At 44.5% G+C, this 15,434-nt stretch overlaps 1 protein-coding gene across 6 annotated transcripts in view; it reads left to right on the plus strand.

Moving 5' to 3' along the window:
* Window positions 1–15,434, plus strand: part of PEPD (peptidase D) — a 199,672-nt gene that overhangs the window by 47,700 nt on the left and 136,538 nt on the right. For 2 of the 6 annotated variants that reach the window (XM_085589436.1, XM_021536683.3), the window contains exons 1-3: window positions 4,645–4,680; window positions 11,069–11,252; window positions 12,459–12,586. In XM_085589436.1, the coding sequence (XP_085445562.1) occupies window positions 4,664–4,680; window positions 11,069–11,252; window positions 12,459–12,586 (329 nt within the window). In that variant the 5' untranslated portion in view covers window positions 4,645–4,663. Of the gene's footprint in view, window positions 1–4,644; window positions 4,681–11,068; window positions 11,253–12,458; window positions 12,587–15,434 lie in introns of those variants that run through there. The other 4 variants (XM_085589435.1, XM_085589434.1, XM_021536684.3 and 1 more) reach the window with 3 other exon arrangements.

Consider the following 15,434-nt stretch of genomic DNA (forward strand, 5'->3'; position numbering starts at 1 on the left):
GAAGCTCCATCAGCCTCTTCCCATGCTTCTGCTGTAGAAGGTGGTGAAAAGCCCTTGGGTTGTGCCCTTCAAAATACAACCAGGGAGCCACTCCTCACTGTAGAAAGAGGCTGTGCTTTTGAAAGTGAGAAATGCTGATAAACAGACCATGAGTAATGTGAAGGAATTCTGTTCTGAGATGTGGTGTCTGCTGTAACTTTGGTGATGATGCTGGGGTAATGGCTTCACTGATACTGACTACATTCACGTCCCAAATGCAGTTGCAAAGTTTCACTACAGGATGTTCATTAAAACTTACTTAGAATAAAAAAAAATGTTCATCTATCATGCTAACTAGTATTAGTTATAAAAAATGAGATAGAGGATAGTGGCTTATCTCTTATATCTGGCAATTAGCCATGACTGAACTGCACTCATGTCACATTTTTAATGCAGTACAAGTACACCTGACTCTTTAAAAACCAGAAAGGAGTCATGGTGCTGGGCACTAGGCAAAGGACACAACAGACATAAACTGTGCCTTCCTGGCCTGTGGCTTAGCAAAAAACATAATATATGAGTAAACAGACTGAAAAATCATTGAGAAGTCTTTTATTGAAGCAAAGCAATATGTTGCAATACACAAAAATTGATTCTTTCAAGCTTCCAGAGATATTAGAGAAGCATTACAGAGAACATCACATTTGCCACTAATTCTTAAAAAAACCTGATAACTCAAGCCTCTAAAAAAAGAAGCCTTTGAAGCACTTTTGATAGTACTGTTTTAATACATTTTGATGAGATAGGATTTCCTGTGCAGCAACTTATAAATACTGGTGGGCAGATTGATTCAAATAAAACAATTACAGTCTATACTAATAAACTTAAAAAAACCCCATACATTTTTGTGAAGATCAAACAATAGATGGATAAGGGACTGTGATCCTTTATGGGCACATTTTGAATATACTAGATTTTCTTACTCTTAACTGAAAGTCAATGGTGAGAGTAATGAGATAATGTAACGCTTCACCTTTCTTGTCTTTCATAATAATTTAGTTCAAGCAAGCTTTAGGAAAATCACGCTTTTATTTCAAGAGGCAAAAGATCAATACAGCAGTATACATTTAGTGCTTGAGGGAAAACTTACTAAAAATCATTTCATGATGAAAATGCCAAAGGCAGATGTTTTTGTTCAATCTGTTGCTTTGAAGGGACCTTGTAATCTTAATTCCACATTAAAGACTTATGGCCATTATATCAAAAAAAGGCAGTAGGGGTCCCTGTAGAATGATTCTATTAAAAAAACCCCACAGTATTAACACATTTTAGCATAGCAGTCTGTATAATTACTTTGGCCTAACAGGTGATCCTACAATGTATGAAAGACTTTGACTCAAATACATACAAAAGCTATTCCGTTGTTCTTTGCCTAGCCAGTGCTCCCCCATCCAAATGAAGAGGGTCAGAGAGTGTTTCAGCCAACAATGTTCTACCTTCCATATTTTTGGAGGAACAATCAGCAGGAAAACAGATCAAGCTGAAGAACAATTCCTGTGCTGATGAATCAGCATTTCCCATTTCTGTTTTTGTGGTGCCACATATGATATGGAAGCTTTCTGGATATTTAGAAAATCAGTTGAGACTTGTATTGAAATCATATCAAGTAAAGATTTGCTAGGGGGGATGACCTTAGTCACTGAGCATTAGACCCTGTTCCCCACGTCGTGTCAAGGTATTGGCAGCTCAAGACTTCGTGCTGCGGTGCCAAGTTCTCAGGGTGGCTCTGTGATCCTTCACATCGGTCCCAGATGATTTGGTCTCTCAACAACTGCATTTTCCCAAAGCACCAGAGAAGTTCAGACACTGCAACAGTCAGAGAGTATTTAGCTCCAGTATTTGACACCACTCCAGGCTGGAGGGCAGAAGGAGAATTGATGCTCCCCAAGCACATGCTGTGACTACAGCTGCAGCATCCTTCCTTTTCCACTAGTACATATTTGGATTGCATCTGCCCTTGCTAACTTTGTATTTTCATCTATTATACTCTAAAACCAGGAGCAAATGCCTTGACATGTATTCAAATCACTTGTGTAATTTTCATGTAATAAAAGGAAGTCTATTAACCTAACATTATTTGTTTTCAACTGAGATAATAGAAGCAATCAGCACTGATAGTGCTGGACTCTAAGATCCTGCCTGGACAGCAGTATGAACAGTTGAAATACAGAGGGCTGGTGCAGAATCCCATCACATGTTGCAGTCTTGCATCTCTTGTACATCCAAACTGCTACAGTGGGAATTTTGAAGCTGCCTGAATTGCAAAATCAGGCCTTCAGCATGAGAGAGGATGTTCTTGCTCACGGAGAGAGTCCTACAGGGAGGTAAGTGACAGTAATGGTCAATCAAACCTTGGTGTGGAGGGAAGTGTTCTAAACTCAGCCTTTCAAATATTCAGGCTTACTACTCTCAATTGCAGAGTCAATTGCAGCATGGAGAGAATCAGAATTGTCTATGTGTGCAATAAAGCTGGGCTTGCTCCCAGTCTGGCAGCCAGTGTGGTTCCTGTGGCTGGCATTTCAAGTATAGCCACCTTGCAAATGAGTTTAAGTCATGCACAGTGTAGCAGTTTCATTGTTTCAAATCCTGAGACAGAAGAACAGGATATTTCTTTCCCCCTAATGAATGTAGTCCTATTTTCTGCTGAGATTTAATACACTGCAGGTAACTTCTAGATGTGGTGATTGTTTTTGGAAGGCAGGTAAAATGACCAAGAAGGAAATTCAAATAAACAGGATAGAGTACCAGAAAACCCATTTCAGAGAGCAGATACTACAATGCAGAGGACAAGTGTAGGGGTAGGAAAGGGGAGCAGGGCAGGATGAATGCCCAAAGGCACTAATAACAGTATTTGGAAGAGTGCCTTGAAGGCTTTAGTCTTTTCTCTCTAGTCCTGAGAGGAGAAAGAAAAGCAAAGTGAGCTTCCCAGTCTCCTCCTTCCCAGTGGTTCTGCTGGAACCTAAGTGGGAGGAAGTCCCTCTAGGGGAGTTCACTTTTTTTTTTTACCTTTTTTTTTTTTTTTTTTTTTTTTATAGTCTGCAAAAACTGAGGGAAGTTTCTTGAAATTCAACAAGTATTTCTAAAATAGGGCTTTATCTGTGAACCTGGACCCCAAATTAAGTACTGTTCTTTGTCACATGTGCAGTTCATGAAAAAAAAACTTTTCATTATATATTTTGTACTAAAGGTCTCTGACTGTTGAATGCAAAAACATAAAGAGCTAGAGAATGACTGCTTGACTTTTCTGGTTTTATTTTACTATTAAATAGTAAATAAAATTATTCTAGTTTTATTTAATTTACATGTGCCTATCCAGATTTCTCAAAATCAATCTTTGCCTGTCACTGCCCTGCAGCTCTCACACACCACTCCAGAGCCAGCTGTGCATGGGTAGCTGCAGTTTTCTCACAACTTCTAGAGGACAATATGACCAAATGAGAAAAAGGGGCTTAATTGTGCACGTGTCTTAGTACACTGATTTCTGATAACACACATGAACTTTAAGCACCATGTATTTTATGATCATACTCTGCCTTTGCAGTGCCTTGCATTCCTTTTTCCAGAGCGTTTGTGGTGGAAGCAGTCAAATATTTCTTTATTTTGAGATCAGTGCCAGCCCAGCAGAGCAGTGGCATTACTGAGCAGCCCTAGGGGAAGGATGTACAGGATTTCCAGGCAGGGAGGGTTACCTGCCCGCCCAGAGCTGCGTTTATCGCTGCACACAGCAGCGGACCCAGTGTTCAGGTCACCGAGCAGAGCTCCGGCCTTGCATTCTTATCTGGTGTTTCATGCTCCTGCCGATTGCTTTTGCAACTGCATCGAGCTACTTGACATGTGAACCCTGGACTATGATAGTTTCTTCGGGTATCTTGTAATCTTGAAACAAGAAAAGTAATTTTGAGGCAAGAACAAGTAATTTCGGGCTCTGATGAAATCTGTGTGAATAGGGAAAAACGAGCAGAGTGGAGCGAGCCCAAGGGCTGGCGATGGCTCCAGCACACTATCCCCCAAGGCGCTTCTGTTAAACACCTTCACCACTTCAAAATGCAGGTGGAAAACATCTCTTCCAGGGATTACAGTAGAACTGCACACGAAGTGGATTTCTGAGCAACCAGTAATTGAGGAGAGGTCAGCGGTAGGGAAGCAATCCCTGTAAAAGGTTGTATTTACATTATGTTACATTGGCTTGGAGGCCTGGAATTGCTCCTTAGAAGCCAGCACGCGCGGAAAGGGCCGGAGATGGTCCCTCAGGACGGACACCCCCGGGATCGGGAGGTCCCGGTGCGGTGCCAGCCCGGCTTGTGGCGGGGCGGCGGGGCCGTGAGGGCAGCGCGGGTCCGCCCTGAGGGCAGCGCGGCAGGACTCTGAGGGCAGCGAGGGTCTCCCGTGAGGGCAGCGCGGTGGGGCCGTGAGGGGAAGGCAGCGGGGCTGTGAGGGGAAGGCAGCGGGGCTGTGAGGGCAGCGCGGGTGTCCCGTGAGGGCAGCGCGGGACTCCCGTGAGGGCAGCGCGGGACTCCCGTGAGGGCAGCGCGGGTGTCCCGTGAGGGCAGCGCGGCGGGGCCGCTCCGCCCTCCCCGCGCCGCGGCGCCGCCGCCACGTGACCGCGCGGCGCCGGCGAGCGAACATGGCTGCGGCGGCGGGGTGAGTGCGCTCCCGCGGCAGCGGGACCCCGGACCGCCCGGCACACCCGAGCCCCGAGCCCCGCTCCCTGCGAGGCCGCGGCGCGGCCGGTGCGGCTCGCGGGCGGTGTCCCCGGCCGGCGGCGGGGCCGGCAGGGCGTAGGCTGGCGCCGGGCTGCGTGCTCCGTTGCCCGGGTTCTCCGAAAGCATTTCGGGTTTTGCGCGGGGCGGGGGGACAGCTGTGAAGGGTCCCACGGGCGGGTTGGCTCGCAGTGCCTCGTCCCCAGCCGTGCGTTATCCTTTAAGTTGTCTCAGGATTGGAAGCGATGCTTAAAGGTGGCTTGGATTGCATAGCACAAGGGTTTTCCCGCATTTTGTAGCAAAATTCAGCCATTTCATCCCGCGCTGTAAGAAGGTGCCATTATAACTGTATGGAAAGGACAGGAGAAGTTTCCAGAGTTGCCGAGCACGGGTCCGGCTGGGGCGCGGCTGTGGCCGGCTTGGGGAGGCCGCTGCCCTGCGGGTCCCTCGGCCCCGCCGTCCCAGGGCTGGCCCCGCCGTCCCAGCGCTGGCCCCGCCGTCCCGGGGCTGGCCCCGCCGTCCCGGCGCTGGCCCCGCCGTCCCGGCGCTGGCCCCGCCGTCCCGGGGCTGGCCCCGCCGTCCCGGCGCTGGCCCCGCCGTCCCGGCGCTGGCCCCGCCGTCCCGGCGCTGGCCCCGCCGTCCCGGGGCTGGCCCCGCCGTCCCGGCGCTGGCCCCGCCGTCCCGGCGCTGGCCCCGCCGTCCCGGCGCTGGCCCCGCCGTCCCGGCGCTGGCCCCGCCGTCCCGGCGCTGGCCATGCCGTCCCGGGGCTGGCCCCGCCGTCCCGGGGCTGGCCCCGCCGTCCCGGCGCTGGCCCCGCCGTCCCGGGGCTGGCCCCGCCGTCCCGGGGCTGGCCCCGCCGTCCCGGCGCTGGCCCCGCCGTCCCGGGGCTGGCCCCGCCGTCCCATCGCTGGCCCCGCCGTCCCGGCGCTGGCCCTGCCGTCCCAACGCTGGCCCTGCCGTCCCGGGGCTGGCCCCGCCGTCCCAGGGCTGGCCCTGCCGTCCCGGGGCTGGCCATGCCGTCCCGGGGCTGGCCCCGCCGTCCCAGGGCTGGCCCTGCCGTCCCGGGGCTGGCCATGCCGTCCCGGGGCTGGCCCCGCCGTCCCAGGGCTGGCCCTGCCCCGGCAGCTCCTGCCGGCCCGGGGCCACCCGGGGCTGCGCTGGTAGGAGGGACTTCAAACCGTGAACTTTACAAGAACCACCGAGTTGGCCGTGAAGAAAATACCCATTTTATACCGTGAACAGCCGTAGCTGCTTTTACTACGGTTGTATCGCCTGTTTCCTTGTGTTAACGTTCAGGAGCGCACATAATCATGGGATATGATTATATGCAGGTGCTTTTATTGGGAGCTCTGGGAATCAGGGGCACAGACCCAAATCTGACTCTGACATGGCTTTCGAGCTGAATGTATTTTATATTTTCTCATGATATAACTTACATATTAATTATTAAACTTATATTGTTCTATTATATACATTGACTTTATTCAAGCGCGAATTTCTCTTGATCTTTCTTAGGCCCCTGACCACAGTTTCTCATGATTATTCTTATGATTAAACAGTAATTATATTTAATTACTAAACAATCATCACATCTAACAACTACATTATTTATCACGTACTAGTTACACAGGTGCAGTTCTAGCAAGTTACAAGGCCTACATGTACCTCGGGTATTTATTTTTTTCAGGGCCTACTAAGCTTTATTTTCCTTTTAACCCTAAATCCCCATGATTTTAAAGCCCTTACTATCATTTTGGCTGCTGTTAGTGTAGGCCACTTGAACTTCACATATGGGGTGTGGAAACAGCATTGGGAGTTGTTTACGCTTCAGGCTGGTGTTGATGGATCTGTTGCTCAAAACAAACAAATAAATAAGGCCCAGTCAACAAACAAATGATAATTTACTGAGAAGTAGTTTCAGTGGTTTCTCATCTTCATTGAAATCTGGATCTTCTCTGTGGGATCTCAGTAGAACAGAAATGGCAGTCCTTTAATTTTCTGCCAAAAAAACCCCAGAAGTACAAAAGGTTAACTGAAAAATGGTAGGAAAACCATAAATAAAATAGGAGTTTTGGTTACCAGTGTGTTCTGGTGGTTGCTTTACAACAAATCCAAAATGTTAGATGAATCATATAGTACCAGAATGTGCGCTGTTTAAAATAGAAAACTTCTGAAATAATCATTGAAAATCAGGAGCTCCAGGCAAAAGAAGAATATCCTTTAAAGAAACAGATGTAGTTTAATGTTCCTAGCTATATTTCACTTGCAGTATAATAAAATAAAAGAGCTTGTCTGTGAGCTTGGGCCTAAGTGATCATAAAAATTGCATGTGACAGCCAGCAGGAAACTGTCGACTACTGTGGGAGGCCTTTACCACACTGCGCAGTGGTTGAATGCTGGTACCAGACTGGAGAAAACAAGGGAGCTGAGCTCCTCTTACCCTGTTTTGTTCTTGCAAGTATCCACTTTTGTCAGCAGCTAGGGTTTGTTTGCAGAAGCTTGCATAGTTTCTGCAGAGGCGTGCACCACAAAGCAGTGCTTGTATCAAATGTGCTTCTGTATCAAATGTGTAACTTCACATGAGAGTTTTGGGTTGAGTTTGGGGATAGACATGCTGGAGTCCTTGTGCTAACAGAAGAAGCTGACATTGAAGGGCCAGCAAATGTGTTGTATTAATTCCGTTCTGATAATGAATTCAGCGTCTTGTAAAAAGACAAGCTGAGAAAATTCGGGCTGTTCTGGAAAGCAGAAGGCTGTATGGTGACTCACAGCACCTCCCTGTATCTGAAGGGGCTACAGGGAAGCTGGAGAGGGACTGTTCATCAGCAGCTGCAGTGATAGGGCAAGGAGTAATGGGTAGGAATGAAAAGAGAGGAAGTTTAGGCTGGATATTAGGAAGAAATTCTTAATTGTAAGAGTGGTAATATACTAGAACAGGTTGCCCAAGGAGGCTGTGGATGCCCCAGCACTGGCAGTGTTCAAAGCCAGGCTATTCAAAGCCTTGAGCAGCCTGGTCTAGTGGGAGGTGTCCTTGCCCACGACAGGGATGTGGGACAAGATGATCTTTGAGGTCTGTTCCAACCCAGCCCATTCCATGATGCTGTGATTTTCGTGTCTTGTGGGATATAACTGAGTGGTTAGAGATCATGGACCAAAATGAAAAGCTTGTAGCTTCTTCCCTAATGAGAATTTTTGGCAGTTTTTTTCCAAGGCAAAGACCATAGTTTTACACTGCTTACACTGTAATTGCATGTGTATTTGTAGGGTTAATACACATGTGAGGCACTTACATATGTGTACCCACTCAATGTGCTACAATTCATTGAACAGCCAGTCCTATGTGTGACATTTTTTTCTTGTGATCTTGAGTATTATGAGAGTTCTGTTTCCCGATTTTTATTTGCCATGGAAAGCGGGGTGTATGGCCATACACCTTTTTGCAAGACTTAAATGCCCCTGTGAGTATTGTATCTGAAGAGAGCTCTCTGTGCTAGCTGTGGAAAGCTCGTGTATGGCTCATGTGTGCCAAGTGAGTGGATCTCTGCAGGCAAAGCAGCACCTGCTGTTCTGCCATGTTGTCAGTCCATCCAGAGGGTGACATCAGTTTGGCATCTGGGTGCTTGCAGGGGAAAAAACAGAACAAGGGCTGTGGAGGAAGCAAATTCCTCCTCTAAGTTGAATATTCTCTCTAAAACCTAACTGGTTTTCTATGCAGAATTCCAGTTATGAAAGTCAGTGTATTTCTGGGTAAGCTCACTCCATCTGAGGCATGAATTAACATGAGTGCTCAGCAAGAGCCTGAGAACAGAGCAGGATTTGCAGCAGCACTCAGCCCAGCCCTCGGGTCCTGCAGCCCTTGCTGCAGGGTCCAGCATGCTCAGCTCTTGTGGTTTGTACAGAAGCCTTCAAACAGATACCAAGGCCATGGCCCTGAAGAAACTGCTTGTCTAAAGCAGCTGCAGAGGCCATGCTCTGCTGTGGGTTCATATTGTGGCATCATATTCAGACAGGGAAAGTAGGATCTGTTATGTCCAAGGATGAACACGCTGTCACGTAAAGAAAACATGCACAAGAACTATAATTTTGCACTAGAATGCAGTTTAGCTTCAGCATTAAGATCCCCGTAAAAGGCACACTTTAGTGGCTTATTAAAACTACTGCTATGAATTGCTGTCTGATGTCATTATTTCTCTTTAAGGGTGTTTGGATTGTCAAAGGTTTTAAGTGTAATAAAAGCATTAATATTAGACTTAAGAGAGATGAAAATGTGTCTTTGTAGCAGCTTCCTATGAACTCCAGGATGTAGGAATAGGCCTGGAGGAGAGAGGTCAGAGTTCTCTCTTTTTTCTTTTTTTTTTTTTTAAATCATAGCAAAAGATCCCCAAACTTGTGAAGTGAGTAAAATTGCAATGAAGGTGACTTTTTTCCTTCCTTTGAAGCAAAAACATAAAACAGGCTGTGCTACAACCTCTGCCTGTTAGTTTTTTGGGGCTTTTTTTTTAATCAGCAGGGTATCTGATGATGTTCTCTCCTCCCTTTTGCAAATGCCCCATAAGGTGAGCATATGATTTCCAGGCTGTTGCATGTACTTACTCCAAGAGATGATCATGCTTGGAGAACAGCCTTTTCAGCCTCTTGTGCATTGCTGAATTACTGAGCTGCAGCTTTGTACCTGGAGAGCCTTGCCTATTTTTGAGGTTCACTATCTGACTTAAAACTTTCAGTAGCTTTTGCTAGGATTTTGTGAACTTGCTTCCTTCTTCTTACAGGCATGGTTACCCCAAAACAAAAGCTTATGCACAGCTTCCAGGCTGTGCTGCTGTGCTGCAGCCCTTGTGATGATTACCTTGCCTTGGTGAGGGGTTGTCAGGTGTGTGTTAGAAGGAATAAAAATAAACACATTTGGGTTTTGTGCACCATCAGCTGAACTTGTAAGCAGATAGTTTGAAAATTGGATTAGGAGGAGCAGTCTTTTACCTTCTAAAATTACTTATGCTGTTATATCAAGTGATTATAAGCAAGTAAAATAAAGTATTTTATTAGGTCTTTTATGCTGTGGCTGCAGTGGGAAATTACAGGGTTTACATTTCTGAGGTTGATAGAGTGTTTTAGGAGGTTATGCAGCTATAAATCAAAGGTTACCTTTCAGATTGCCTATGAAAGCTATATAATAATTAAGATGTGGAGCTTTGCTCCTCTGAGGTTAAGTACTTTGGTGGTTGGTTCATTTTTTGTCATCTTAACATAGTAACAAGGTAACTGCACCTTTCTGGCATTTGTAAAGCATGGCTGATAGAAAGTGACCATCCTGTCAGTCTTGGAGAAGCTGAGGTGGAGGGACAAATTGGATTCAAATAATAGGATTTTATGGATAAATTTTATTGATAATATCTAATACTGAAGCTCCAAAGCATAACTTTGCTCTATTAAGCATTAAAAAACACCTCCAAAACAAACTGCTTTTAGATTCTTCTCATATCTGGTTAAAGGCCTCCCTCTGCTCCATATCCTAGAAAAGCTATAGTGTTTCTAGTGGTAAATTTCCAAAAGGTGCACTTACAGACCTGAAATAAACGTGTATGAATCAGCCGCGTATTCTTGAGGTACTTACAACATCTAAAATTACTTAGTAACAGCGAGCTCTCTGCTTTTGAACTGTATCCTCGTAGTTGCAGCTCTGTTGAGTACAATCTTTCAGAAGCTTTCTGGGCTGTCTCAGCACATTTGTGTGGCCTTAGGGACAAGTGGTGGTACCCAATACATGCTGCTGTGGCCACGTGTTTGAGTTCAGTCACCAGCTGAGGCTGCTTGTGTGTGTTCAAGAATAAACATACATACATAGAAAAGAGATTTGCACATCCTGTGTGAGTGTGGGCAGTGCTGTTGTCCTGTGTCTGCTGTCCATCATCTTTTCTCTGCACTCCCTGTTTCCCACAAGGTCTTGCTGAAATTTGCTAGACTTACTATAAACATCAACTTCTGTTTTCAGCACCTCAGAACTAATTTTCTTCCCTCCTGCTTTGCCTCTCCTCAGCTGACACGGGCTGCAGTCACTTTGTGTTGCATTACCCAAAGGGATGTGATGAGGGACGTGCTGTGGGCTGGAGCTGCAGCCAGCCTTGGCTGCTGTTTCCACCTTTTTCCTGTGGTACTTGTGTGAGCAATGCTTGATGGTTGCTTGAGAGCAACGTGTGTGTACAACATCTCTTCCCCAGGAGTGATGATCCTCTTGTTAGTAGAGTTGAATTAAACTAATGAGTACTGTGCATCTAAATTGTGCTAGCCACTATCTTTGCCATTAATTGTCAATTGAAAAAAATCTCTTTTAGACCCTTCTTTTGGCTGGGGAATGAGACTTTGAAAGTGCCTGTAGCGCTCTTTGCCTTGAACAGAAGACGACTGTGTGAACGGCTGAGACAGAATAAGGATGTCCAGAAGAATTCAATTGTTCTGCTGCAGGGTGGAGAAGAAACCCAGAGATACTGTACTGATACTGGTATTGTGTTTCGCCAGGTAAGAGCTGAATCAAAACTTCAAATCAAGAAACTCCCTTCAACTGCATTAATTTTTAAATAATTTTAAATTATTTTCTCTGTCTCTCAGATTTGCATTATCTTGCTTCACAAATAAATTGGCTTCTTTATAACATTGGTTCTTCAGCTTTGAGTTGCTCTCACTTTCAGTGCTTTAGTGCAGGCTCATTATCTGTTTTAAAGTGCCTAAACCTCTTCAAGGCTTTACAGTGTTTGAATCTAATCTTGTAGACAGCAGTAGAATATTTCTTCATTTTTTCAGTCTTGTCTGTGACCCAAAAAACAACCTTCTTTGTGTAATAAAACATGTTACAGCAGACCTAAGATGAATTAATTAATAGAAAAATATATTTCATGGTTTTATAAAACAGCAGCCTATAGCTTGGAATTTACAACATTTATCTTCTTAAATTAGACTCTTCCTTAAATACTCATGTATTCTTCTGTCACAAATAGGCTGTAACACTTTCTGGGGATGTTGGTGTAAAAGAACTCAAATTATGCATATCCCATACCCTGCATGGTTTCTGCAGCACTTTGTTTTGTGAATTTAATTGAGTTGTTGTATGTTATGAAGAAACAAATGCAGTAAATTCTAATTTAGATAGCACATGTCCTAATGTAGTTATTAGTCTAGTTTTAGAGGAGATGCACCTTTCAGGGTACTAGATCACGTGTCTGTCCTTATCGAAATTAAATCCTGTATTGTTAGGTGTTTTGTTGTTTGCTTGCTTGTTCTAAAAACAACTTTTGGCTAAGGGCTGTTCCTAGTTCAGGTTCCTCTTCTCTGGGAAAGGTTGGGGTTTCACTTCAGCATTCTACAACCCAATGAAGCTGCACTCTGCTTTTGTTTTGTGTCTTGTGAGGTGATTGTTTCTCCCTGATAATACATTCCCTAATTCTAGATTGGAAGAATGTATTTTAATGTGTAGTGTCTGTTATGCTGAGTTAATCTCTTTATGGTGGTTTATTAATCTCTGATCCTTTCCAGTTGCCAGCAAAGGCATTATTCTAGCCTAAAACTAACCAGTCTGAAAAGGTTTAGACCTAAACTACTTCTCCCACTCCAAAAGCAAGAGACCTCTTCTAGATACGTGGAAATAGGAATTAATATGTACTATAGTGTATTTTTAGAGCTGGTAGAAGTGAGGTCTTGCTTCTAAGAATGTATTTTGTTTTAACCTAGGAATCTTACTTTCACTGGACTTTTGGAGTAACTGAAGCTGGCTGCTTTGGAGCAGTAGATGTTGATACTGGAAGATCTATACTTTTTGTTCCACAACTCCCTGAAAGCTATGCTGTTTGGATGGGAAAGTAAGACCTGTCTATTAACTGCATTCTGGTGTATCCAAGTACTTTATATAATGTATCTGCCTGTAGAGCTCCACTCTTGTGTCATTTAATCAGATTCCACCAAATCACACCCTGGGAATGATATTTGCAAACAGAGATACAAAACATGAGTTGATATTGGTCATGTGATATGAAATGATCCACCACCATCTGGAACACAGTACCCTTAGAACTGGAACCCCTGAATCTCAAGGTGTTTCTGAGAGGAAGGTGAGCCATAAGGAAAAGTCAGTATCCTGTGTTAAGCCCAAGCAAGTTAAACAATAAAGCAGGCTTTTTCAAGCTGCTTTGCCAGTTTGCAGCAGCCTTAGCTAATGAAGCTTTCTGAATGGCATAAGGTAGTTTAGCCTCTGATAGGCTTTTTTAAACCGAGCTCACAGACAGGAAAATGTGAATTTAATGCTATTCTATGAGTGTGCCATAAACATCTCTCCATCCACCTTGGTAGTAAATACTGCACAATGCCATAGTAGTGGAGGAATTGATTTATTTATGTGTTCATTTATTTTCTCAGTCTTAATTGTATTTATACCTTCTACCAATTTTTGTAAATTTTTGTATCATCTACATTGTCTCAGAACATTGGATTGCTTCTAATTTAATCTTTTGACAAGCTGCTTCACTTCTAATTGAAGCTATCACTTATATTTTAATGCTATTTTTGGGAAAAGGAAAACAGTTGTAACTGATCCCATGTGCTGAACTGTGTCAGACCATATGGCAGGGCATGGCTGCTGTCTTCTCAGAGAGTTTATATGATCTTCACTGTCTTAGACCTGTCTGGGGACTGAAATTGTGATGGCATAAAAATCTGCCTACTTCTGTCTGAAATATTTTAGCTGTGAGCCACACCTGTCTGGGAGGGCAGGTTCTGTAATCCCCCCATGTGTACTCTCTGAAGTCTGTTCCCTCTTACAGACAAAGTTTTTTCCTATCCTTAGGTTCTCTTCTTCTAGGTCAAAACAGCTGTTTCATACCCACAGTAATTGTGCCTAATCTAAGAAAGCTTAAAAATATTATTGAAATACCAGCATCTCATTTTGCACTCTCAAACAAAATATCGTGGTGCTTATAACTAGTGGCTTTTTGATTTGTTTGTGCAGCACTTGTTATCTGTCCATTTACAGAATTAATTAAGTCTACTTAAAAGTGTTTTATTGTCATTGTTTGTGTCTTCTTGCAGAATAAAATAAATGGTCTTTGTTGTTTTCTAAATTCTTCTCCTTACCCTTCCTGAATCCCTCTGTTTGAATCTTGTTTTCTCTTCTGTCAGCCATGGTCATGTACTTTTTCTGCTTGTCAGAAGGAGGATGGGTGAATAACTCATTTGTGAGTCAGTAGCGGTTCTGCTTCATAAGTTGGTTGGCAGTGGGTACTGCTCACAGCTGGGGATTGTGTTCCTTCCCAGAAGGTTCAATTTTAACTCAGAATTAGCACTGAAAGAAAAACACAAGTAAACATGCCTTCCATCCACTGCAGTTTATTACTGGAGTTTGCCTTGGAAGTGCTTATTTCTGGGCCTGTGGAAGGCACTATCTGCCCACTGGAGAAACAGTCACTTAACATCAGTGAAGCACAAATCAGTGTAATGCTTTGTGTGGTATTTGAGGGGTTGGTATCATATAGAGCTCTGCAGCTGGTCTGCTAGTTCGTAGCACAGGGTGGAGTTGCTTTGCCTGGTGTTTATTCTGCTTTCTATTTAAGACAGATGTGAATTTGGGCAGAAATACATAGATTCTCTTAAAATTAATGCAAAAGTCTCTTTACTACAATTTTACCACTGCTGTATTATTAAATGTATCATTAGATGTAGTTTTGTGCCTTCACTTCACTGAAGAACATATATTTGAGTTGCTTTTGAAGCATAGTGTGGCTAATTTGTCATTCAGAAGGGTTAATCTTTTTGCCTTGAATCAATACAAAAATGGGGCTTCTTGGCTCCATTCAGACTGCAGTCTCGGTGTGGCCAAAGCCAGTGCAGTACCTGAGAGGGTTTGCTTGGAGATCAGCACACTGTACATTTACAAACGAGACATGAACACTGTGATTCTTCCAGCCCCACCAGTGCACTGGTTTTGATGAGTGGTGCTGCATGCTGAGGTGGTGCCTGGGAACTCTGCAGAGCAGATGGGCGTGGAGGGGGATGCCCCACTCTGGGCTGGGGGCACCCACAAGGCAGCACTGTCAGTACGGGTGTTGAGGGTGACTGCTGCTTTGGAGGTGTTACAGATCTGGTAGGACATCATGCTGAATGTGTGTGCTCTGCAGATGTGTAAAAATAGTTGTAAGGCTACCTTCCAGAAGTCCTTCAAGCCAAAATAACCTCTGCAGTTTTAAAAGGAAGGATAGATTTAGTTTAGGTCACGGACTATGGACCTTCTCCAAAAAAAAAACAAAGTCTTTTAAGGTGGCAATCGCAGAATTGTTATGAAGGTAATTGCGGAGCTGGTGGTCCTATGTTCATGGAAGTGATCACAACAGCACTGCTCTGTCTTTAAATTATGGCTGTGGGCATTTCTCCAGATGTTAGGCCAGCCAGTTTCTTAGCTGTTGGCTGGAAAAACCTTTTCATGTAAGAGAACCACTTTGCCTGTTTCTTGACCTGTACCTCTGCCCTTGTCCCTCTGTCATTTGTAAGGTGGAAACATAGACTCTGAGAATAACTGAGCTAAGCGGGTGGCTTTTCTGCTTCTGAATAGTTTTCTGTTTTTAAATTTAGAAGGAAGAGTTTTAGAAATTATTCTGGTAATATAGGATAGTAAAGGCTTCAGAAGTGTAAATGTTTTGTAAATGTCCCTCTTTCTTGGCA

Source organism: Lonchura striata, chromosome 11, assembly GCF_050655825.1.
Source record: "Lonchura striata isolate lonStrDom1 chromosome 11, ASM5065582v1, whole genome shotgun sequence".
Taxonomy (NCBI): Eukaryota; Metazoa; Chordata; class Aves; order Passeriformes; family Estrildidae; genus Lonchura; species Lonchura striata.